Genomic DNA, 25,249 nt, shown 5'->3' on the forward strand with positions numbered 1-25,249 from the left:
TGAGTTGGAAACAACTTTATTGATACCTGAGAAAAAGTGCAGGAAAAATATTCCTCCTGACCACGTGGCCTGTCCCCTGAGGCCAGATCATTCTCTCGCCTCTCCCTTAAGCCCTGGGTCATTTGGTGCCTCACTGGCTAGTACCCAGAGGCTGAAGAAGTCCACAGCCAGAGCCTGGAAGCCAGACCCAGAGACCAGCAGAGGGAATGTCTACAGTGTGGCTCCTGAGGTCAGGGCCAAGGTCGGCGTGGGACCCTCATCGGTCAAGGGCCAGTGCCTCTTGGATCACAGTCCGGAGTCCGATGGAAAACAGCTCCTCCCACGGTTCCCGGATCCAGGCAAGCAGGGCTGTCAGCTGCTCTTGACACACTACACGGAGTGCCCAGAAGCTCTCCAGCCGGGACACCTGGCAGAGCGAGCAGTTAGCAAGGCGAGGCTCATGGGGACCACATCAGGGTGAGCCCAGGGGAGGTCTCCGGGAAGGCCTCACCCCTCCCCCAGGCCCGTGTCACTCCGCGTAAAAGATCCTGACTGAGCTTTGTAAACAGAATCCAGTCAACGTTTACTGAAAGCCTCCAGAGGACCTGTCCCCTTCATCTTCCCTGTTGTACAGAAGATGCGGACACAATTTCAGGGAACTGTGGATTCAATTCCTGGCTCCACCACTTTGGCCTGGGCAAACTGGTTAACAGCCCCAAGCCTCAGCTTCCTCATCTGTAAATAGGACCAGTAACAGTATCTCCCCAGGTGGTGGTCACAAAGGCCAAACGGCTGGCATACAACCGGCCCAATCCTGCCAACTCAAAGCTGCCGGAAACCTCACTGAAAGCCTCACAGCTGGCTGGGCGCGGTGATTCATGCCTGTAATCCCAGCACTTTGGGAGGCCGAGGCGGGTGGATCACGAGGTCAGGAGATCGAGACCATCCTGGCTAACACGGTGAAACCCCGTCTCCACTAAAAAATACAAAAAAAATTAGCCGGGCGAGGTGGCGGGCGCCTGTAGTCCCAGCTACTCGGGAGGCTGAGGCAGGAGAATGGCATAAACCCAGGAGGCGGAGCTTGCAGTGAGCTGAGATCCGGCCACTGCACTCCAGCCTGGGTGACAGAGTGAGACTCTGCCTCAAAAAAAAAAAAAAGAAAGAAAGCCTCACGGCTAATAAATGGCTGGGCTCTCAGTCCAGGTGTCTCCCCCACCTACAGCTGCCTCCCTCTCTGACTTGGTGCTCATCCAAGCCCAGAGTCCCCCAGTTCCTCCAACACCAGTTCTCTCATCTGTTTTTTGTTTTTTTTGGGTTTTTTTGGGTTTTTTTTTTTTGAGACAGAGTCTCGCTTTGTCGCCCAGACTGGAGTGCAGTGGCACCATCTCGGCTCACTGCAAGCTCCGCCTCCTGGGTTCACGCCATTCTCCTGCCTCAGCCTCCAAGTAGCTGGGACTACAGGCACGCACCACCACGCCTGAATCATTTTTTGTATTTTTAGTAGAGACGGGGTTTCACCGTGTTAGCCAGGATGGTGTTCTCTCATCTGTAAGTGCCATCTTGCCGCCAATGCCCAGGGTTCCGAGACCCATTCCCCACCCTGCCCTCATGGCCCCAACCTGTGCTCGCCATCTCCCCTCCCTCCCTCTCTCACTGGACATACACACACACACCTCATCGTAGAAGAGCAGCCGCAAGTCCTCAGGGGCTGAGCGGTAGAGCAAAACGGAGCTCAGGCTGCTGAGTGGCTGCTGCTCCCTGACACGCACAACAGGGCCCGGCCCGGAGGAAGGCACCTTCTCAGAGGCTTCGCCAGATGCTGTTGGAGGTGGGGGCTCTGCCAGGGGCCCTGCAGCGTCCTCCTCTAACAGGAACAGGGTGGACGGAGTCAGCAACAGGGATACAAGGCAGGTGGAAGGGCCTGTAGGGAAAGAGGCACCCAGAGTGGAAGGTCATGGAGGGGCCCAGATTCCTGGGGCCAGCGTCCCAGTGCTGCTGGGGAGAAGAGGCGTGAACCACACTCAGGTGGGTCACAAAGCAGCCTGTGCCCCTGGGGCCAAGACCCTCCCTTTCCCAAGCTCCAGGCATCTCTAGTCTGGAACACCTCTGAGGCCTACCACCCTCCACTGTCCCACACCCACCCTACACAGAAACAAGGCTCCGCCCTCGCCCTCTCTGACTGATGAGGCAGGGCTGACTCAGCCACGCTGCTCCACTTCATAGAAAGCCCGGGCCTGAGAGCAAAGGCTCTGGGTAACTGAGGATCCTGGGGGCCTCCTGACCCCGCCTAGAGAGTCAGGGCACACTGAGGCTGTTACTTGGCTATGCTCTCAAGTGAGAGGAAGCCCAGGTTCCAGGAACTGTCAGTGGCTACGAAGGCACTGTACGGGTGCTGGGCGTGGGCCAGTGCCTGTGACAAGGTGGGGTACAGAGACCAGGGAAGCATCAGCAGCACAGAGGCCTCACCTTCCACCAGGAACGCCCGAAGGTAGAAGAACTGGGGAGCCTCCGAGGATGAGTCTTTTTCCAGCAATGGCCTAGGGGGAACATGGCAGGCACAGGAAGATCCGCTAAGGTGTGGGAAGGACTTGGAGGGAGGGGAGTGGGAAGAAAGACTTGCAGGGCATTGGGAGGAGGCGTTAGGGGCCCATGGGGGGCATGGCATGAGGACAGGTGGCTGCCCAGGACCTACTCAGCACAGGGCCATGTCTGGTGCTCTGTGAAAAAGAGGATTGAGCAGCAACCCCAGCCTCTGCCTCCTATCGACTCACCAGAGCCGGTGCTGGGGGGTGACCTCCTCCTCTGTGGCACTGACACAGTTCCTCCAGGCAGGGGGCAGAGACTGCAAGACATCTAGACAGAGCCAGGCCAGGGAACTTTAGAAGGCTCTGCTCTCCTCCAGCCTAAACTCACCACCTCTCAATCCCTTTCTGTTCTCCACATTTCTGGATTTGAGAAACTTCTACAAGGGGCAAGTCCTGTTCCCTCTCTGTCTCCACTACTGAGCACCAGGTGGGGAGCTCGGCCCCAGGACCCTGCCCACCCTCCTGCCTTCCCTTCCCCCCTCACCAAGGAGCTCCTCTAGGAAGGCCCGGCAACGCCTGGCATCTCGGGGCAGCAGCACACAGCGGCCCGCCCCAGCTGCCCACTCCAGCTGCAGGCTCTGGCCTGCCAGGCCCAGCTCTATGCCACTCAGATCTTGCAGGGGAACGGCCAGGGTCAGCTGCAGCCAGCTAGCTGGAGGCTCACTGTGGAGAGAGGACAGAGCGATGGAGAAGAGTGAGGGTGGAGTGAGAGTCCCAGGGAAGCCCTGCCCTGGCTGCACCCACCTCACTCACTGCATCACCCCCGTGCACTTACCGCATTTCCATCTCCCCCGTCACTCACCCCATCTCCCCCTCACTCATCACCCCATCTCCCCCCCACTCACCCCATCTCCCCCTCACTCACCCCATCTCCCCCTCATTCACCCCATCTCCCCGCCTCGCTCATCACCCCATCTCCCCGCCTCGCTCATCACCCCATCTCCCCGCCTTGCACACCCCATCTCCCCCCTCACTCATCACCCCATCTCCCCACCTCGCTCATCACCCCATTTCCCCCTACACTCACCCCATCTCCCCCCTCACTCATCACCCCATCTCCCCACCTCGCTCATCACCCCATCTTCCCCCACACTCACCCCATCTCCCCCCTCACTCACCCCATCTCCCCGCCTCGCTTATCACCCCATCTCCCCGCCTTGCTCACCCCATCTCCCCCCTCACTCATCACCCCATCTCCCCGCCTTGCTCATCACCCCATCTTCCCCCAACTCACCCCATCTCCCCCCTCACTCATCACCCCCATCTCCCCACCTCGCTCATCACCCCATCTCCCTGCCTTGCACACCCCATCTCCCTGCCTTGCACACCCCATCTCCCCCTCATTCACACCATCGCCCACCTCGCTTATCCCATCTCCCCCTCCACTCACCCCATCTTCCCCCTCACCCCATCTCCCCCCCTCACTCACCCCATCTCCCCCCGCTGGCCCCATCTACCCCCTCGCTCGCCCCATCTCCCCGCCTCACTCGCTCCATCTCCCCGCCTCGCTCGCCCCATCTCCCCCCCTCGCTTGCCCCATCTCCCCCTTCACTTGCCCCATCTCCCCCCTCGCTCACCGCATCTCCCCCCTCGCTCACCGCATCTCCCCAGTCACCTTCAACAGGTACAGCCTGTGGTCAGACACAACCACAAGGCACATGAACTCCCCGGTGTGGCCTGCCAATGCCACTGGCACCTGGGGGAAGAGGAAGTTGGTGAGACACCTGATGGGAGGTCTGGGGAGGTGGGGCCAGACTGAAAGCCGAGTTCCTGGTGACAGCACCCTCGGCCTGACCTTCCCACTGCCCACCCAGCAGTCTATGGAGCTTCCCTGACACTCGACAGCCTCTTCATCCACCATCGCTCTCTGCCTTGCAGCCCCTGCTCGCTCAGAGTGTCGGCAGCTGGCTTCCCTGCCTGTCACCTCACCCGCTCCACGCTCCACCAGACTAACTGTTCTAAGGCACAAAACTGACCATCACTGCCCCATTTCAAATCCTTCAGTGGCTCCCGGTGGCCCTCAAGACCAAGTCCAAACTCCTTGGCGGACACAGGAGGCAGCTCCTGACCTGGCCCCTGCCAGCCCCCCAGAGTCCTCTCGGGACCCCTGCCCCTCACCCTGCACATCCAGATGCCTTCATCCTGGGCAGCTCCCCCTACCGGTGACAGTCTGGGGCCTCCATGCATTTGCTGCTTCCTTTACCTAATACATTCTTTTCCTCCCTACTCCTTATCCTTCAAGACTTAGCTTAGACATCACCTCCCAGGAAGACTCCTTGACCCACTCAAGCTGGACTAGATACCCCTTCTAGGGCCTTAGCCCGATTACAGCACTTGCATATTGCACAATCATTGTGAACTTCTCACACCAGACTGTAAGATCAAGGGCAAGATGGATCTGTAGATCCTCAGTGTCTAGCACAAAAGGTGCACAACAAAGGCCTAATAACATCATGGGTTTATAATACTACTAGAAGGCCCCACTGATGAGTGCCAGGGGCTGGGCAGCTTCAACACGACCTCTGATGCACTCCAGTGTGTCAGGGAGGCATGGCTATCTCCATTGCAGATGGGCAACAACTGGGACTCAAATGCCAAGGAATGGGTCCACGGCCACACAGCAAGCAGCTGCTGGGGTTGAAACCAGAAGCCAGCATCAGGTGACTCCAGAGTGATCTGACTCAGTTGGCTATGATGGAAACGAGTGGGCACCCTGGCCAGCTGGGGGCATGGGCAGTGTCAGGGAGCACAGACCTTGAGGCAGCACTGGAACTCCTCCTGGGCCTCGCTGAGCACCTCAACATCCAGGAAGAGCCGGAGTCGGTGGTCCACAGAGCGGAGGCTGCAGCGCTCAGGGGCTGAGGGCCATGAGGGGACATCAGCCTGCCCGTGGCAGCCCCTGGGCTCCATCTCTACCTCCCCATCAGTGTCCCTTCCCTTCCCCAAACCCATCTATGTCTTGTTTTGCCTATACTCACGGGGACTGAGGCTCCAACTACTGTGGTCACGGGTGCTCAGTGCCTGAGGTGGGCTGTTCTTGGCCCTGTCATGGTGGTCACCATGGCCAGGAGGGTGGCAGACAGGGCTGGCAGACGGAGAGGGAGCCAGAGACTGCTCTCCCTGTTTCTGCTCCCTGTTGGGGGATCCCCCGGACACAGTCAGGAGAACCACGTGGTCACTACCACAATTAGGACACACAGCAGGAGATTCTGGAGGGAAGATGGACACGGTCCCCGTGAGCCTCCCCCACAAAGTGCCACAACTCCCACCATGCTCTTGATGTTCCTTTCCCACTCTCAGGTCTTCCCTGAGCCCAAGTCTCCAGCTTCATACACAACTACCGCGCCCCAACCCACCAGCTCCCTCTCTCCCAGTACAGCTGTCGACTGATCACTCCCCAACCCAGGGAGGGATGAGCTAACCCTGGCCCACAACCTCCTCAAAGTGCACTCTACCTTCTAACTCTAGGCCCTCTCTGACTGGGTCAAACACAACCAGGCCCTGCTCTTACGCCCTCCTACAGACTTGGGCTGATCAAGTTACTTCAGGGCTCTCCTAGCAACGTCTGAAAGACCAAAATCAACAGGTCTCGAAAGACAGAGAGAACTCTCTTGCCATATTTGGGTCCAATTCTAGGCTCCATCAATTAATGGCTCTGTAATCATGGGCAAGTCATCTAAGCTCTATGAACCTGGTTCCTCATCTATAAATTAGGGATGACAATAGAGTCTATCTTATACTCATCCTTAGTGTCAGGAAGCCGGGAAGGAATCAGGACACGGATCAGCAATGAGAGACGCAGCACTCTGAGCAGCTGCACTGTGCTGGGCGTGTGCTAGCTCCCATGCCAGTATGATCACATTTCATTACCAGAGAAACTCTCCCTATCCCATTTTGCAACGAGTAAAGAAAAGATTAAATCCTTTACACACGCTGCCCAGGACCATATAGCTTGGGGCAACGGCAGCAGCTACCATTTACAGGGGACCTTTGTGTTGTGCCAGGCCCTCTGCTTGGTGCCTTACTGTCACATTTAAATAGCATAACAGCACCATGGGGTGAGTTCATTCCCTTCTTTGTTCAGAGGAGGTAACTGAGGTGCAAATGAAAGAACAGTTGGCCAGGCACGGTGGCACATGCCTGTAATCCCAGCACTTTGGGAGGCGGGCGGATCACGAGGTCAGGAGATTGAGACCATCCTGGCTAACACCGTGAAACTCCGTCTCTACTAAAAATGCAAAAGAATTAGCTGGGCGTGGTGGCGGGCGCCTGTAGTCCCAGCTACTCGGGAGGCTGAGGCAGGAGAATGGCGTGAACCCAGGAGGCGGAGCTTGCAGTGAACCGCAGTCGCGCCACTGCACTCCAGCCTGGGTGACAGAGCGAGACTCCGTCTCAAAAAAAAAAAAAATGAAAGGAGAACAGAGCCCACAGTAGCGTTCATTAATAACACCATCATGGAAGAGGCTCCCGAGTCCACAGCGACTCATGGTGTAGAGCCAGGGTCCGGGAGGGGCTGGCGGCTGTGTTTGTTTGCACTGTGTCGCTAAGGCTGCATGCCCAGGCTAGTTCACAGTGGAGAACAGAGCAGGGCTCCATTTTCTGAATAAAATGTAAACCCCTGCTCCAGCTGCCGCCAAGAAGAGAAAACTGGCTAATAAAATTCTGGCATTTCCACATAGCTGTTATCAAGAATATTTATTTCTTCTTCAATGTCTTCTTCAAAGATAGTACTTTCTGACTGGTCTAAAATGGAAACAATTCTTGTTTTAAGGATTAGCGCATGAAGAAATGCCACAGGACATTATGTAGCTTTCAAGGTCAGCCGGGAAGGACAAACCAAGCCAACTCCCCGAGCATGTCACTCAACAGCTACACTTGCTGGCAGGTGCAGCACCACCATCCAATACTGCATGAGGGCTCGTCAGGTTTTATGTAGTGTCTGAAATATCAGCCAAAAAAAAAACCCAACACAAACAAGGTTTCAAGTTATGAAAAAATAATGAGTTCAAGCACAGTTACAGAGATTGCATTTCCTGACTTTTAGAGTTAAAAGAAAAAAAAAAAACAAAAAAAGCAGGATATAGTTTCTTCTTTTTTTCTGTTTCCCTTTTTGTAAATGCAGCAGGCAGGCGGTTTTCTTTTTCCTCCAGGCAGAACAACTGGTCTCCACTCTAGCCCCTTCTCCCTGGGGCTCCCCCTTCACACTCCCCTACACAGAGCCACTTTCCCTGCAACAGGGGAGGCATGTGGGCAGAGAGGTCAAGGGCAGGCCTTATACCTGTCTTTTGGAACAGAGGCCTCCAGCCTTCCTCACTGTCCAATCCCAGCCTGGGCTCCTCTGGCTTGAACTCATGGCCACAGCGTAGACACTGGAATCTACCCAGCAGGAGGTCCCTGGCCTCCCCAAGCTGTTCCCGAGCCACATTGGTGACTGGGGTCAACACAGCAAGCAGCTCCTGACAGAGGGTGGATCAGAGGCAGCTGTGAGCAGGCGGACCCCAGAGGGACACCTCTTACAGGCCCCTGGCCCTCAGGCCTGCTGCCGCTCCCCTCTGGCTCTCTTAATCCCCACAGCCTCCTGGGCCCCTACTCTAGGCCCCGTCACCTGGACAGCTGCGTGGGCATCAGGCTCCAGCACCAAATAGCGACGCAACTGCCGGTCAGGGCAGATGTAGGAGAAGCGCAGACTGAGGACGGGGGCTCCAGGGAGCAGATCTGAGCCCTGCGCAGAAGAGGGGGACTGGGTGAAAATCAGCAGGAGCGGTGATCAGAGGGATGAGGGATGCTGAGAGCGTGGAGGACGGCAGGAGCTCTGGAGCCTGTTAAAGGCCTGTGCTGACGTCCAAGCTCGAGCACGGAATCCCTGCTCCTCAGCCCAGCCTCCCAAGCGCTTGCAACCTCTGAGGCTCCCCTCCTCGACTCCTAGTGCCAAGGAGAGACTGTGGGAAATGCCCAGCCCAGTGCAGGGCACACAACAGCCATGTGCCCATAGCTGGCTCCTTCAGTGCCCTGCCGCCCCCAACTCACCGTGGGCCCAGGTGATCTCTGGGCCTGGGCCTCCGGCTCTATCTCAGCAGCCTCCAGACTCTGGAGCTCCAGTCGCTCCAGGGTGCGAGCTGCTTGGAGTTCCACCTCAAACAGGTGGGCAGAAGTGACCCTGAGAAAGCATTCCCTGCCCTGCATGCCCTCAGGCCCCTCCAGGGGACACACCAACATGGGGCGACAGAGCTCCGCTGTGGAGAGACCGAGAGAAGCCCTGCAGGGAGGGAAAGTACCCACACGCCGCCCTCCCCCGCACTGGCCCTCCACCCACCAGGCCCCACCACGCACAAACATCCCAACGGCCGCTGGCCCCAGCTCGCCCCAGCCCACAGAGGGCTCACCTTCCACTTCCTTCTGGTCCTGCTCCTCTTCTTCCTCCTCTCCTGCCTCCTCTTCTCCCTGTTCCACCATCTCCCCCTCCTTCTCCTCCTCCTCCCTTTCCTTCTCCTCCTCCTCCTCCTGTGGCTCTGCCCTGACCTCCTCTGACATTTTTTGTGGTGACTCCCGGGGGCCTCTGGCTTCCTCCTGCAGGGGTGGAGGTCTGGGTGTAGTGTCAGGGCCCTGGGAGCTGGCTAGAGGTGTGCTGGGGGCAGGAGAGGTGGGGGTGGCCGGCAGAGGGTTTCCAGAGGCCTCCAGGTGACTCCTGTACTGCAGCCAGTTGCGGCCAAACCGTTCCCGGAAGCTGCTCATGAGCTCCAGCTCCCGGTGCTGCTGCACGAACCATCCTGGGCAGGAGGGGAACCCAGAGCTGAGCAAGCCCACCCCACACAGATGGCCCCAAATCCTTCAATGGTGCTCCTCAGCAATGAGGGGGCAATGGACTGTGTATGGGGACAGGGGCAGGGGAGGCTACAGGTGTCCCCTCCGCGGCGTGTACTGAAGTGTGTCCTATGGAACACTGTGGTCAAGTGCAATCCAAGCTGGGCATCCTATGCTGCTTCTGGAGACTCAGCATGCATGACAGCATCCTAAAGGTCCTGAGACGGCCTGCAGCGAACACATCTATTTCTCTTCAACCTCACATTTCCCAAACTTCTCTGGCCACAATCCTATTATTTTATATATATATATACACATATATATTTTCTTTTGGTTTTGGGTTTTAGTTTTTTTAAGAGATGGGGTCTTATTCGGTCACCAGGTTACAGTGCAGTGGCACAATCACAGCTCACTGAAACCTTGAACTATCAGGCTCTAGCGATCCTCCTGCCTCAGCTTCCCAAGCAGATAGGACTACAGGTGCACACCACCATGTCAGGCTAATTTAAAAATTTTTTTGGAGAAATGGGCGTCTCTCTGTGTTGCCCAAGCTGGTCTCAAACTCCTGGGCTCAGGCAATCCTCCCACCTCGGCCTCCCAAAGTGCTGGGATTACCGATGTAAGCCACTGCACCTGGCCTACACGATCTCTTGACACCCCACAAAATTAATGTTCCTCAAAAAGTTTTCAAAATGCTCCCAGAAGCAGTCTTCTCCTTTCTCTAAACTAAAAGAAAAGAAGAAAGACTAAGAAGCCCTCTATAATACTCTACCAACAAAAAATAACATTTCTTCCAGCACACCTTCACCGTAACTTAAAAATCAGAGTGAGCTGGACCTGGACGAGAGAGTTAGTGGGGTGAAGCTGACTTACCAGCTGGAGAGGGTTTCAGAGTTCGGGGCTCCGGGTCCGTATCACTGGGTTCAGAGATGCTTGCCCGCCTTACACGGACTCGGCTCTGAGGTTAGTGGAGGGAAGAAGTTCTGTGAAAGCCAAGCCTCCAGCCCTGCCATCCACGGCTGGCCATCCAACCTATCAAAGAAACCCCGACCACGTGCAAGCACAGTTCCTACCATTCCCTGCCCACTGCAGCCCAGAGTCCCCAGAGAGACACCCCACCCCAGGCATGAGGCAGCGGAGGACGCTGCTTACCTTAACCTTATGAAGTGGGGCCTGGGCCAAAACACCCCCCGAGGAGAGGCTGTCACTCAGGTCAGGGCCACCTGAGGTTTCAGGAGTACTCCCCACTGGCCAGGGCAAAGGTGGGCCCGTGGGGCTGAGCCCCAAGGATGTGTGAGTCTGGTATTTGACAACAGGAAGGAGAGAAAGGATGGAGACTGGGAGCACCTCTGCCTTGCCCAAGCCAGCCAAAAGGCAGGACCCTACTTTCCACTGACCAGGAAGACCCTGTCACCAGCCAGCCCTGTGTTCTCTCCCCAGGGCCCTCCCTTCATGTCTTCCCCAACAGTCCTCGCCCCCTGACCACACCGACCTGAGAATCTGTCAGCAACAAGACCTTGCCATCGAGAAGGAACTGAGCAAAGACAAAAAGGGTGGGGAAGGGAGTATGTGGTGGGGTCCATCCTGCTGAGTTCCAGGTATTGACAACACAGTAAGCAGGGTCCAGGTCCTCGGCCCCTCACCCAGGGATGGCAAGACGGTGCAAGGTAGGGGAGGACTGGGCAGGAAAGAGGAAGCAGAGTGGACATAGGACGATCACTCACGCCAGTAGCAGCCTCCCTGGCCCGAGGTGACAAGTACTGGGCAGTGGCCACTCGGTGCGCAGGGTGGAACCAAAGAGGGTTCCCCTCCAGGTAGAGCTGAAGGGCAGGAAGCGGAGAATGAGGAGGGCCTGGGGCCTGGCCCTCCCTGTGTGAAGAAGGCACTGACCAAACCAGCATAGGGGGGTGGCTGCAAGGGTGGCTCTCAGGCCCCTGATGCACTGCCATCTCACCTTGCGGAGCTCAGTCAGCAGCCACAGTGGCGACAGCTCCCTATGTCCTTCTAGTAGGTTGTATGCCAAATCCAGGTGCCGCAGATTCCTCAGCTGCTCCAGGCCTGGGATGGGGGCAAGAAGGAAGGAAGGGCACGCAGATGAGTACACGCAGGTGAGTGTGGTACATGCACTCGGGGAGGGTGCACAGAAAGACCAGCCGGAGCACCCCTGCACTCCCCACAAGCCCTCTCAAGGCTCTAGAGGCACATGGTACCCAGGCCAGCCCGAACCTCACTCTCCCCCTTCCCCTCCGTGCTTGCCCCATCACACACCCCCACTCACCATGCAGGCTCCGAAGCTCGTTGCCTCGCAGTATCAGGATCCCCAGAGCAGCCCCTGAGGGTCCCATTCTTGGCACCAAATGCAGGCGATTATAGGAGATGTCCAGATGGTGGAGTTCACACAAATCCTGGCAGGGGTACAGGGGTGAAAAAGATTCTCTTGTTGACCAAACTCTAGTCAGGGTCCTCTAAGATCTCTTCTAGACTAGGCCTCAACCTCGGGCTATATAAAACTGCACACGCTCGGCACAAATGATTTCATCCACCCCTACTCCCACGTTAAAAGACTTGAACAACACCAGCACTGTTCCTAATAGTTCAAGGTCACATCTTGAGCATGGTGACTCCAACCCCCTTAAGTTCCTGCCTGGGAAAAGTCAAAGCTGCCAAAAGAATTTCCCATTTGTTTCAGCCAGCTCCTAAAGATAGGGCCCCATCTCCCAGTCTCTGTAAAAGGGTAAGGGCCTTATTTTGATAAGTGCCAGTTAGTTAGCAAACCCAGATGGGTTTCACGTGGACCAACCTTATTTCCACTTTCCCAGCTCTGCTCAAGGCCCTACCATTCCCCTGTCCACTCCCCCACCTTTTAAAATGCCCAATCGGCCAGGCGCAGTGGCTCACGCCGGTAATCCCAGCACTCTGGGAGGCCAAAGAGGGCGGATCACTTGAGGCCAGAAGTTCGAGACTAGCCTGGCCAACATGGTGAAACCCCATCTCTACTAAAAATACAAAAATTAGCTGGGCGTGGTGGCGCGCGCCTGTAATCCCAGCTACTTGGGAGGCTGAGGCACGAGAATCACTTGAACCCGCAGGCACCACTGCACTCCAGCCTGGGTGACAGAGCAAGACTCCATCTCGAAAAAATACATAAAATAAAATAAAATACCCAGTGACCCCTGCACAAAAATAGACTACACTCGACCCTCTTCACTACTGCAATTGTTTATTACTGATTAAAATCTAGTGTCCAGCATTATCCATGACAGCCACCTAGTGTCATGACTTGAATTGGGTCAGATTCATCGTCAGACACCCCCAGCCCTCTCACTTGGGACCCCAAGCTGCACACTTTTGATGCCTTTGCCTTCGCTCCTGACTGATCAATGGGGATTCATCAGTGAGTCTGACTCCCAGCCCAGTGCCTGTGACAAACATCCACTGAAGCAGAGTGAGGAAGCTTTTGACTCTCATGATTCCAAGTACACTCACGAAACTTGGTTAGAGTCCCAAGCTTTGTGTGAAAGGCACCTCCTAGGCTGGAAGTTCTTCCTCACTCTGTTTCAAGCAAGAATTCACTCCCTGACTCCTGGGCTAAAAGTACTTCATGGCTGTGTTTTGAGTCCTCTCTGTTTTCCCTCCTTGATCCTGCTCCTCCCATGGACTTCACAGTCAACTGAAACCCTCTTCTCAAACCACTGCTGACTACACAGTATATGTCACCACTACGGCACTAACTCTGTCCATTTCCTTTCCTGTTCGCAACACTCTACTAAGGATAATCTGGAACTTCAACGGCTTATTTGGGAAACTTAAGATCTCCCCAGTCTGGCTCCTCTAAGAGCCCCTATTCGCATCACCTCTGCTCCCCTTTCCTCCTTCTCCCACCTTTCCTCTTTCCTTCAGCTCCTGAAGGAACCCCTGACAGGTTCCCCTTCAAGTCCCCTCCTTCTTCACCCCTACTCACCCTGCTAGACCGTTCCCTTCATATTCCAGACCCTCAACTCCCTACAGTCACTCAAAATTTAGGTCCTCTGCCCCTACTGGGGGTCTCAAGGGACTCAGAGACCTTCAAAAGCAACCAACTGAGGGTTTAAAAAAAAAACAAAACAAAACTCATGGAAGCAGACCATTTAACTCTTATCATCCACAGAGTTACTGTTTTACCCTGCTTCCTAAAAGTTCTTACAATCGGCTACAGCCCAGAGTACTCACCTTCAACAAAGAGAGACTGCTGCAGAGACCCATAGAAAAGGACTATGCTAGGTCCTCCAGGGCAAAGGCTTTTGGTGGTATTGCTTAAACAACTTTGATATCATACCACTGGACCAAGTCAGAATTTCCAAAACTCTAATGAAAGAGCTGATGGATTTATAACACTGCTAACCCAAGATCAAGCACAATAAGAATTGACTACATAAAACTGAATGAACTGGTAAAGAATGAGTATAGTTTTAATGGCTTTTGTTTAAAATACTGTTGGTTCTTGAATGTCCTATTTTCCAGATATAAGGAACCTCTTTCTCTTTTCTTTTATGTGATCTAACACATGAAACAGTTTAGTAAATTATACTTTTATAAAAAATATATATGAAGCATTTATCTTTTCTCCATGCCTGATCCCTCCAGAATTCAGGAACTCCCATTGGGCATTCTTATTTACGTGGCAATATGGTTATTTTCACAGGTTCAGTAGGGTCAGCCCTCCTTGTAACAGGACATAATGGGGAAAATTGGTTATATAACGAGGCTTTGACTGGACTTTTAAAATATAACTGGAATGTCATGTTTTAAAATAATGCATAAAATCAGATACGGCCAGACAGTTTTAAGGAACGAAAGCTGACTCCACGGAGCCAATGCTTACAAAGCCCTCTTGGAAAAACCAGCCTGCCACTTGGCTTACAGGGTTCCCAGACTTACAAATTAGTGGCAAAGGCTAGATCCTGGCAGGCCCAGGAATCTTAGGATATTTTGGAGACGTTAAGAAGAGAAGAATTCACAAATCTATAGGTACTCTACGTGAAGTCTGATGGCACGTTCTTGGCTTCCTAACCTCGAGAGAGTTTAAAAGTCCAGTCTGAGAGTCCTTATAAAAAGTTCCAGGAAAGCAAACTTAAAAAGGGCCTCTGTGGTCAATTACCTTTCTTACTACACTTATGTAAATAAGCAGACCAAATCTAACAGGATCAGACTTATTCTGTAAAAAAGAATAATCCTACTTTCACTGTTTTTAATCAAAAGGGGAGTGACCTTAGAGAAATCTGTTTTAATGAAAAAACTATTAATACATCCTTATGGGTTACCAGATTCTAGTCCTGTTCATTTTCTTTGAAGTTGTATTATCTACCTGTCAACTGGAATGGGTCCTGCTATCCTACACATCAGCCCTTACCAAAGTCTCAATTCTTCTCGTTTTCTTCATTATTTGGCTGCAATTTTCCAAACTAACATTTCCAATTTTCTTCCTCCCAACTTGGCATCACTGAGAACTAAAACCTGAGTGCCCAGATCCTTAGTGGAATTTTAGGTGACTTATAGCTGCCCTTTCCCCCAAGGATCTTTTTTTTTTTTTCTTGAGACGTAGTTTCACTCCCGTTGCCCAGGCTGGAGTGCAATGGCGTGACCTCTGCTCACTGCAACCTCTGCTCCCCGGGCTCAAGCAATTCTCCTGCCTCAGCCTTCCCAAGTAGCTGGGATTACAGGCATGCACCACCATACCTGGCCAATTTTGCATTTTTGTAGAAATGCGGTTTCTCCATGTTGGCGTCAGGCTGGTCTCGAACTCCCAACCTCAGACGATCCACCCACCTTGGCCTCCCAAAGAGCTGGGATTACAGGCATAAGCCACTGCGCCAGGCCTCCCCCAGGATCTTAACAAAAGCCCTATGAGATAAAGTTGGACTAGGTGATATGAACTTCAAAAGATACATCATCTACAGATCACGTGTGGATAACCTACATGCCTGGAGCTACTGTGATATGAGCCTCTTAGAAAGTCCACTGAGGCCGGGTGCGGTGGCTCACGCCTATAATCCCAACACTTTGGAAGGCCAAGGCAGGCAGATTACCTGAGGTCAGGAATTCGAGACCAGCCTGACCAACATGGAGAAACCCCATCTTTACTTGTAACCCCATCTTTCACTTTTATTTGTAAAAATACAAAATTAGCTGGGTGTGGTGGTGGGCGCTACTCGGGAGGCTAAGGCAGGAGAATTGCTTGAACCCAGGAGGCGGAGGTGACGGTGAACTGAGATCACGCCATTGCACTCCAGCCTGGGCAACAAGAGCAAAACTCCATCTCATAAAAAAAAAAAAGAAAAGAAAAAAAGAAAGTCCACTGACACTCCTGTATCTTCCAGACTCTGTTGAGGGAAATAAGCATGACTGCAACACTGTCTATGCCGTCACCACAAACATTCAAACTACAAACCAAGAAAGCCATCGGTTGCCACCGCTATCCTCATTCCACCAGCTAAAGAAACATAGAGCTCAACACCTAGAAATCTCAACTGGCTGCCCTCTGGACTCAGAAAATGGATTTACAGTCTCTTTCAACCATTCATCTTTGTTTTCCTTTTTGTTTCCATAGAAATGTCTACCATTAAATGCCCGGTCACTCGCACCATCCAGCAAAACTCATCTCCTACCAAGTACCAACGAATGGCTCAGTTGGTTTTTAGTGAACAAAAGGAAGTGATCAAGGAAGAAAAGGATTTATATTGTTCGGGGGAAGGCGGAGTGTCTCTTCTTTCCTCGAATTAGAGGAGGGACTGACAAAGATTCTCACCTTGATCAAACCCTACTTGGGCTCCTCTGGGCCTTCTTTTTGACTAGGCCTCAACTTCGGCCTGTTAAGAACTGCAGACTTGTTTAGCACAAGTTCAACAAAATTCAACACAAAGGATTTTTTTGACTCCTCCAACCCCCACAGTAAAAAACTTTAACAAAAACAGCAAAGTTCTAACATAAGGATACATCCCTAGAATGGCGACTCTAGCCCCCTTAAGTTCCTGCCTGGGAAAAGTCAAGGCTGCCAAAAGAACTTCCCATTTGTTCCAGCCAACACCTGATGACAGGGCTCCCGTCTCCCAGTCTTTGTGGGAAGGTAGAAGCCTAACCTTTAGCAAACCCGGAAGGGCTTCATGTGGTCCAACCTCCACTTCTGCTTTTTGTACATTTCCACTTCCCTTACTCTGCTCAAACCCTCACAGTTCCCCTTCCTATTCCCTCGCTCTCCTTTTAAAATGCCCAGTCACCTCTGCACAAATTAAAGTGGCGTTCAGTTTACGTTGCACCCTCCTCCCCGCTGCAATAGTTTATCACTGATAAAAATCTGTCGTTACCACTTTAACTAGCTCGGCTTTATCTCTGACAGGTGGATGGGAGGACCCAGAAGAAAGGTTCTTCGTCATGATCACAAAAGCTGCCAGTTTCTGAGTTAGGCACTAGACTAAGTAACATCGGGTACTTCTTCACAATCATTTTAATACTATACAAGCAGGTATTTGGCCAGGCGTGGTGGCTCACACCTGTAATCCCAGCACTTTGGGAGGCCGAGGTGGGTGAATCACCTGAGGTCAGCAGTTCAAGACCAGCCTGACCAACATGATGAAACCCTGTCTCTACTAGAAATATAAAAATTAGCCAGGTGTGGCGGCACGTGCCTGTAGTCCCAGCTACTTGGGAGGCTGAGGCAAGAGAATTGCTTGAACCCAGGGGCAGAGGTTGCAGTGAGCTGAGATTGCACCATTGCACTCCAACCTGGGTGACAGAGCAAGACTCCATCTCAAAAAAAAAAAAAAAAAAAGCAGGTACTCTTGTGATTTCTATTTTACAGGTAAAGAAACCAAGAGGTAACTAACTTGCTCCAAGTTGTACAGGTATTAGAAGTTGAGATTTGAACTCTGGTTTGTCTGATGCTAGTGCCTAAGCAGTGCTATCTCCCAGAATGCAGCTCCACCCTCATGGCAAGAGCAAGGTGGGAGTAAAAGCCGGTCAAGGAGAGAGAGTGAGAACAGAGCAATCAAAGACCCATGGTGTACCAGCTGCCAGACTGCCCATACTCACCATCAGGAATCCCTGGCAGTCCTGGACTTGATTGTGGCTTAGGTTCAAGAAACGCAGAGCTGACAAGAGGCGCTGAGAGAGATGGGAAAGAGGCAGAGAATCGATGTTCACTACAATACTATCTGGTCAACCAGCTGGTCCTCCTCCCCAAAGGCCTGGCCTTGCCCTTCCTCGAAACCCTCTCAAGGCACTCACCAGGGAGCTGTCTAAGGCGGTCAGTGCATTGTAGCTGAAGTTGGCAGAAAGCAGAGCCAGCCAAGGGAGGGCAGAGCAGAAGTCACCACCGCAGGCTGAGAGGAGCTCCTGAGTGGGCGGATGGGTGCTTCATTACCCCACTCTCCCCCTCCTCCCCATGCCAAGGCCAAGCTCTACCACCCAGTCACTCATTCATTTTTTATACACTGAACTCCATCTGAAGATACAGGCTTAAAGCCCAGGTCCCTGACCCAAGAACTCACTGTGGGGAGAGCGGGAAGGTAGACACTAGAATATGTAATGTAATACGGTAGGTACGACTGTAAATATATGGGCTGGTACTGAGTGCTGCGGGAACACAGAGAGGGAGGGAGGACACTGTCTAGCAAGAAGCAGGAGGCAGGGAGAGCTGCAGAGAGGGAAGAATATCAGAGCTCGGTCCTCTACGTCTCTCAGGATGAGGCGTCTGAGCTCACCCCTCACCCTCCTTACCTCTAATGTCTGGAGGCTCCTGCTGCAAATCAGGGTCTCCAGCTGGGAGTAGATGCCTCGGAGGCCATGCAGAGAGTGAAGGGGAACACCTCGGAGCTGGGACAAGGAAAGGGGAGGGAGGAAGGCAGAACCCCACAGAAGACAAAGACCTCATCCCCATATCTCCTAGTTGGGAGGAGGGAGAAGACCACAAAGCCCAGCTATGGTTTAGGGAAGCAGTAAATGGAAAGACAGTGGATATCACATTACTGAAGAGCAATGGGTATACTCAGGCCTGGCCTCCTCACCAAAGAGGCCCTTCTCTTTCCTATCCCCAGGGGCGGCCTCAAGTTGGGTGCTGTGCACCAACATCCCCCCGTGTCCCCATACCTCCAGGTGCCGAAGGGATTTGAAGGGGAAAATCTTGATGGGCCCTGGGGGGCCAGGACCAGGAACATGGACCAGCTGAAGAAAAAAAATAAATAAATAACTCCATTTACTGAGGCACAGCAGATCTCCCTGTCCTCAACATTCCTTTCTTAGCACAACCACTGGTACCTCTGACACCCTCTGGATCCTGGCAGTGCAGACTTTCACACCCCTACCCTACCCCCAACTTCCATCATTCTCTTGGGCTCCTTGCACATCCTGCCCCTTCCCCACACCCAGAACCTTGAGTGAAAGCGTTTTCTGCAGCACATCGAAGAGAAACTGAAGCTGAAGGATGACAGGAGAGTCAGCAGGATGGGAGGGCAGAGCCACAAAGCCTGTCTGGCCAGGGCCCCACGGCCCCAGGTGCAGCTCAAATACATGGTTCAGCTGTTGCAGTGTGGGAGTGAGCAGGCTCAGGGTGCTACAGCCAGACAGGACCACATCCCCTGCAGAAAGAGGGCAGACAGGAGGGAAGACACAGTGAAAAGATTTTTCCCTTTATTCTAAGACTCTGCTATGCCAAAATATACCCACTCCAATCCATATTGTAGATGTTCTATTGCAGGATCAAATTTTCTATCTCCTTCACAGCTCAAAAGCATTCAATGGCTCCCCTCATCTTCAAAAAAAAAAGTCCTACGATTTCATTCAGCCTAATGAGACTGCTTGGCTACACAACTCCAACCAACTCTTCCAAATTTTCTTTCACATTCTGCTCAAAAGAGCTTCATCTACTGACAGTGCTGGAAATACAGCCAACTTGGTTCACAGTTCTCTCATGTTCTGAAACACCCCCTTCCACCACCCGGCTTGAGACCAGCCTCCTCCAGGAAGCTGCCTCAAGAAGTAATACTGCTGAATTTTCACATTGCAGTCACTCATTATTACATAAAAGTTAATTGGATGTCTTATCTTTATTTCATTTTCTGATTGCAAAGCACATCTGTAGAAACTTTCAAGCAATACTAAAAAGTATGCCATAGAAAGAATAACTATTCGTTACAGCACTAAGGCATTGTTACTGCTGTCTGTTAAAAATGCTCTCTCTAATGAGACTTTCATCCTTGAGGACATCTTTTGATCACCCTGGTATTCATCACTGCACCTAAAAAAGTGCAGCTACAAGCTAGGCATGAAGGAATTTTTTTTGGCTTAAAAAATATAATAAGTATAGATAGAGTCAAAAGATGTTGCAGAAACAGTACAGAAAGGTCCCCTATATCCTTTACCCAGTTTTCCCTAACGGTTACATTTTATATAACTATAGTACAATATCAGAGTCAGGACACTGAGCTGGGTGCCGTGGCCCAGGCCTATAATCCCAGGACTTTGGGAGGCCAAGGCAGGTTAATCACTTGAGGTCAGGAGCTCAGGACCAACCTGGCCAACATGGTGAAACCCATCTCCACTAAAAATACAAAAAATTATTCTAGGACTCTAACCTCGTCTCTACTAAAAATACAAATATTCTAAGCTGGGCATAGTGAAACGCACCTGTAATCCCAGCTACTCGAGGGGCTGAGGCAGGAGAACAGCTGGAAGCCAGGAGGCAGAGGTTGCACTGAGCCAAGATTGAGCCATTGCACTCCAGCCTGGGTGACAGAGCTAAACTCCATCTCAAAAAAAAAAAAAAAAAAAAAAGGGCAGGCACAGTGGCTCACGCCTGTAATCCCAGCACTTTGGGAGGCCAAAGCAGGTGGATCATGAGGTCCGGAGTTCAAGACCAGCCTGGCCAATATGCTGAAACCCTGTTTCTCCTAAAAATACAAACATTAGCAGGGCATGGTGGCACACGCCTGTAGTCCCAGCTACTCGTGAGGCTGAGGCAGAAGAATCACTTGAACCTGAGAGGCGGGGGTTGCAGTGAGCCAAGATCACATCACTGGACTCCAGCCTGGGTGACAGAGCGAGACTCGGTCTCAAAAGAAAAAAAAAGAAATCAGGACACTGATGTTGGTACAATATGTATATATAGCTATATGCTGTTTATATAAATTCCTGCAGCCACGCAATCAAGATACGAAACTATTCTGCTGCCACAAAGCTCTTCTCCTGCTACCTCCTTGTAGTCACACATTCACACACCCACCATTCATCGCTGAATAAATTAACAAGTCCTACAACCTGACATGAAGGATTCTGTATATACTAGACACTGAGGATGGATACAGACATGGTTCAAGGACTCTTCCCACGCTCAAAGGGCCTCCTAGTTGTCTCCTCCCAGAGAAGGATATAAGACATTTGCAAAGTTATCAATACAAGCCAGGAAATAAAACTGCTACTGGCCAGGTGCCGTGCCTCACGACTTTAATCCTAGCACTTTGGGAGGCCAAGGCAGGTTAATCACTTGAGGTCAGGAGTTCAAGACCAACCTGGCCAACATGGTGAAACCCCGTGTCTACTAAAAATACAAAAATTAGCCGGTCATGGTGGTGCACACCTGTAGTCCCAGCTACTCAGGCGGCTGAGGCAGGAGAATCACTTGATCCCGGGAGGTGGAGGTTGCAGTGAGCTGAGATTGCGCCACTGCACTCCAGCCTAGGTGACACAGCAAGACTCTGTCTCGAAAAGAAGAAAAGAAAGAAAAGAAAGCTGCTAGAAAGAGAGTTTCCACAGATATCATCAATGGGAGCATGGAGTGATGGAGGACAGCTAACATTAACTGTAGTATGTACCAGATGACTTTGATATCTCATTCAAACTTTCTCAGAATCTCCCAAAGAGCACTGTTAACCCCATCTTACAGATATGAAAATTGAGGTTCAAAAAAGTGAAAAATCTTGATTGAGATCATATAATTGGCAGGAAGTTACTTCTCCTATTTGATCTCAAAGCTAAGGCTTTTTCTACCACAATTAATGCCAACCAAGTACTCAACAACTACTGTGGCTCCACTGTGCCCAGGCACAGTGCCAACCACCAGGGAAGTCATTACAATAACAATAGCTCCCAACTGTAAGCAGTTACTATACTTGCAGGCATTGTACTAAATACATGAATTACAACGAATCCCCACAACTGTTAAGTACAATCATTATGGCAATGTGTGAGGAAAACTGAGCCTCAGGAAACAGTTTGGCAAGTTTGAAAGAGGGTTGATATTCCAACCCAGGTGGGTCCGACTCCAAATCTCGTGCTTCCATCTACTGTACTTAGTACCTTGCTACACGACAATGATTATGATCGAGATCAGTCCCTGGTCCTGAGGAGCTTTCAGTCAGGTAACGATCACTTCCTTCTGACAGTGTCAGAGAAGGCACGGAGGGAGGGATACCGGAGTTTGGCCTCAAAGGACGGCTAGGGTTTGGGCTATCACAGGCAAAGGCCCCCTGTAAGGGCGAACAAATCTGGAAATAGTAAAGAAATTGAACTCTGACACCTGGTGACCCTACCAGTCGTAACTCCGTGACTCTCAGGGCATGTCTCCAGAAGGCACCACCCCTACCTCGTCCGAGGCCCAGCTCAACCGGAAGTCCACTCACCGGACTCCCGCAGCAGCCCCGCGAGCTTCCACACCAGGGAGTCCCGCTGAGCGGTCGTCATGGCCACGGGACGCTAGGGGGCGGAGCCTGGGGGAAAGAGGAAGCGGAAGAGCCTCAGGTGGGCGGTAGTGCCAAAAGCCCAGGGCGTCCACGCAAACCGAGGCGTCGTGCAGAGAAAAAGGCGAGAAAGAAGAGCGAGGAAGAGCATCTTCCTGGCCGCCCTTTGGAGGAACATAAGCCCTGGTCAGACATACCGACCCTCCCCGTTTGGTCCTCCTACCAGCTCAGCTGCGCGGCGCCTATCAATGATGGAAAGGAAGTCCCTCCCCGGAAGAAAATCGAGCCAAGGGACGACCGGAAAACACGCCTCTGCCGCCGGAAACCGCGCCGTAGGTCATGCAAACGAATCGAAAAGGGGCGGTGCGGGGGCTGGCTCGGGAGGGGCGGTCTCTCCGCGGTTGTGGGTGCGGTGGCGTCGTGGGGGGCGTGTCCCGTATCTGGGCCCCCGTTATTCCCCCGCCCTGCGCAGCGTGGGACTCTCGCTTGGCTTTCGGCGAGCCTGTCGCGCCATTGAGGAAACCCTGACTCGTTTGCAAACTGCGCGGGGAAGCCAAGTTTAGAGAAATGGAGCTTTCTGTTAGAGAAAAATTGTTTCGAAGCAAACAGTCATTTTCCAGTGAAAGGAGAGCGTGTCCGCCGTAGGATGGACTTAGATGTAAAAGCTGAGGCTACCAAGGATATCACCTCTGGGGTCCTTTGCTTCTTTTCCTTAGTCTCCCTCGAAACTCGTGTATCTTTCCTTCAGCAGTACTGGGCTCCACGCGAACCTAGTCCTTTGTCTTTACCCTATTACCTTTCATAACATCCTAGTTGAAAAGTAGTTATTCAACCGCGTTTGAAAATGAGAAAACAGGTTCACAGAAGCTAGGTTACTTGCGAAGGTCGTTCAATTAGTAACCAGTAGCGCCAGGACTGCGAAAGCTTCCTGCTTCCGAATTCTCATGGTAGCTTTCACCAGGCTCCCCGTCAGATGCTATTGTCAACTACTGAACTAGATTAGCAAAAAGGTCTTACAGAATTCCTGGTTTTCAGGGAAAGTTTCTTTCATGAAGTGCCCCGTTTCTACAGAGGAAAATCAAAATGAATCATAAGCCAGTTGAAAGGAGGAATAGGGTCATAGTCATCTTGATCCCAAGTTGCCAGATTTGAAAGATTTTATTCTCTAAAGACAAAATACTTGAAATGGCAAATATTTTGAATATTTGAACCACACAATTTTGCATTCATGGCATACTACTTGTGCTCTGAGCTGAAAGCCTTTTAGGTTAAATAAAATAATTGCATTCATGGCATACTACTTGTGCTCTGAGCTGAAAGCCTTTTAGGTTAAATAAAGTAAGTGGAGATACATCCGAAGCAGTGTTGGAGCTCAGAAAAACAATACACCAAAATATGGCGCTTTGGCATGCTGACTATTTTGAACGAAAAGATACTGGAAGCCTCAGGCACAGTCTCCCTGACCTTCTGCCCTCCTGTCTCCCAGCCGCCTTTCTCCCCCAAGGCAAGCCATAGAAACCAGAATTCCTCTTCCCCAAGATGAGTCATAGAAACTAGAAGCCCTCTCCTGCAAAGCCAGCCATAAAACCTAAACTTCCCCCACCTTTCTATGTAAGAGCTGGCTGTGGCCAGGCGTGGTGGCTGTAGTCCCAGCACTTTGGGAGGCCGAGGCTGGTGGATCACCTGAGGTCGGGAGTTGGAGACCAGCCCGACCAACAGGGAAAAACCCTGTCTCTTCTAAAAGTACAAAATTAGCCTGGCGTGGTGGTGCATGCCTGTAATCCCAGCTACTCAGGAGTCTGAGGCAGGAGAATCACTTGAACCCGGCAGACAAGAGGTTGCCGTGAGCCAAGATCATGCCATCGCACTCCAGCCCGGACAATAAGAGGGAAACTCCATTTAAAAAAAAAAAAAAAAAAAAAAAATCTGGCCATAAAGAACTTATCTGGCCTACCTTATCTGATAGTAGGCCCCTAAGACCCTCATTTTGGAAGAGATCCTGCCTTATACCTGGGAGGAAGGAATACTACACAGAAAGGCCTTGTTGGGTTTCCCCCTGCTGTCTGTTACTATTAAGTGGCACACTTTTTGCCCAACCACATTACTCCAGACTGTCCATTCTTCATAGAATCTAAGCATTAGAAACAGTTTTCCCTGGCTGTTTGGGTAGCCATTTCTGAAGGCTATGTCATGTAAAACTTTGATTAAATAAACTTCTTAGTTTAAGTTTTTCTCTTAACCTATCTTTTGTTATACGAGTGTCTGCTCTGACCCTTATGGTGAGGAAGAAAGGTATCACACCTTTTCAGCCCCTGCGACAGCTAACTAGTATGCAAATACAAAGTCAGAGTAAGAGCTCAGTATATTTTGTTGACGTGTTAATCCTATAACCTGACGATTGTCAGTCCCTGTTTATTAATCATCTGGAACTTAGGAGGGCAGATTCTCCCAAACGGTTAACTGCCAACTCTGCCCCTCTTGGGCAAGAAACAGATACTTTTGACTTTTGAAGTCCCTGACATTGCAGTGTCTTGAAATCCGTTTCAGCCGTGCCTTTTCAACCCATAGTTATTTTCTGAGAATTGCTCCACCTATATGGGTAGCCCCTGTAGCCAGATTTGCTCTGTATCCCTTTGCTTCTCAGAAACTTGGAAGTGGGACAAAGGCAGAAGCAGAGAAAGCTGAACTACAGAGGAAGAGAAAAATAGATCTGCTAAGGGAAAGCAACAGGAGACTTAATAGTTCTTGTTTCCCTCCCCCTTGTGAGGCCCACTCTCCTTTCTACCCTTGGCCTGTAGGGGAGGCCTTGGCTGCCTTCCAGAGAATTCTCCCCCGCTTTTTCTGTTTTGTTTTTTTTTTAGGCCTAAGAATCTGAATGTATTTCTGTAAATTGCTACCATAAGAACCTCAACTAAGACAAAACGTTTACAAAACAAAGTCTAAAAGGGAAAAAAATTCCCATTCATCATAGCAGTCAAAAAATAAATTCTAGATATAAATACACATACATGCTTATAATATTTTGAGAAATAAGCCAGATCTATGTGAAGAGAACAAGAGAACTTTAGGACATCAAAAATGACCCAGCCAGGCACAGTGGCTCACGCCCGAAATCCCAGCACTTTGGGAGGACAAGGAAGTGAGTGACTTGAGGTTAGGAGTTTGAGATCAGCCTGGCCA

At 51.6% G+C, this 25,249-nt stretch overlaps 2 protein-coding genes across 4 annotated transcripts in view; one reads left to right on the top strand and one right to left on the bottom strand.

Annotated features, from left to right (window-relative positions):
• On the bottom strand, positions 1-24,387 carry STK11IP (serine/threonine kinase 11 interacting protein). 3 transcript variants are annotated; one of them, XM_050752373.1, is made up of 25 exons: positions 22,293-24,387; positions 22,013-22,099; positions 18,768-18,973; positions 18,486-18,560; positions 18,117-18,212; positions 17,625-17,732; positions 17,430-17,501; positions 11,644-11,770; positions 11,320-11,423; positions 11,090-11,185; positions 10,858-10,899; positions 10,518-10,664; positions 10,239-10,323; positions 8,948-9,331; positions 8,592-8,797; positions 8,170-8,286; positions 7,843-8,020; positions 5,543-5,773; positions 5,319-5,422; positions 4,163-4,260; positions 3,049-3,227; positions 2,751-2,832; positions 2,446-2,516; positions 1,653-1,900; positions 1-406 (listed from the first exon to the last, which is right to left on the bottom strand). In XM_050752373.1, exons 2-25 carry the CDS (start codon positions 22,071-22,073, stop codon positions 257-259), a joined length of 3,267 nt encoding a protein of 1,088 aa, XP_050608330.1. In that variant the 5' UTR covers positions 22,074-22,099; positions 22,293-24,387; the 3' UTR covers positions 1-256. The 3 variants fall into 3 exon arrangements, with proteins under 3 accessions (XP_050608330.1, XP_050608329.1, XP_050608331.1); XM_050752372.1 differs by having other exon boundaries at positions 22,267-24,387; XM_050752374.1 differs by lacking the exons at positions 22,013-22,099; positions 22,293-24,387 and adding an exon at positions 19,062-19,109.
• CHPF (chondroitin polymerizing factor) overlaps positions 1-25,249 on the top strand; it is a 424,210-nt gene that overhangs the window by 342,481 nt on the left and 56,480 nt on the right. The window lies entirely within an intron of this gene.

The sequence above is a fragment of the Macaca thibetana genome, chromosome 12 (genome assembly GCF_024542745.1).
Source record: "Macaca thibetana thibetana isolate TM-01 chromosome 12, ASM2454274v1, whole genome shotgun sequence".
Taxonomy (NCBI): domain Eukaryota; kingdom Metazoa; phylum Chordata; class Mammalia; order Primates; family Cercopithecidae; genus Macaca; species Macaca thibetana.

Coding starts and splice junctions, on each gene's coding strand:
- STK11IP (XM_050752373.1), bottom strand. CDS start 22,073: ATGACGACCGCTCAGCGGGACTCCCTGGTGTGGAAGCTCGCGGGGCTG. Junction 8,287..8,591: donor AGAGATCACCTGGGCCCACG/GTGAGTTGGGGG, acceptor TCTTCTGCGCAG/GGCTCAGATCTGCTCCCTGG. Junction 5,774..7,842: donor GCCTCTGTTCCAAAAGACAG/GTATAAGGCCTG, acceptor TCTTCCCTCCAG/AATCTCCTGCTGTGTGTCCT.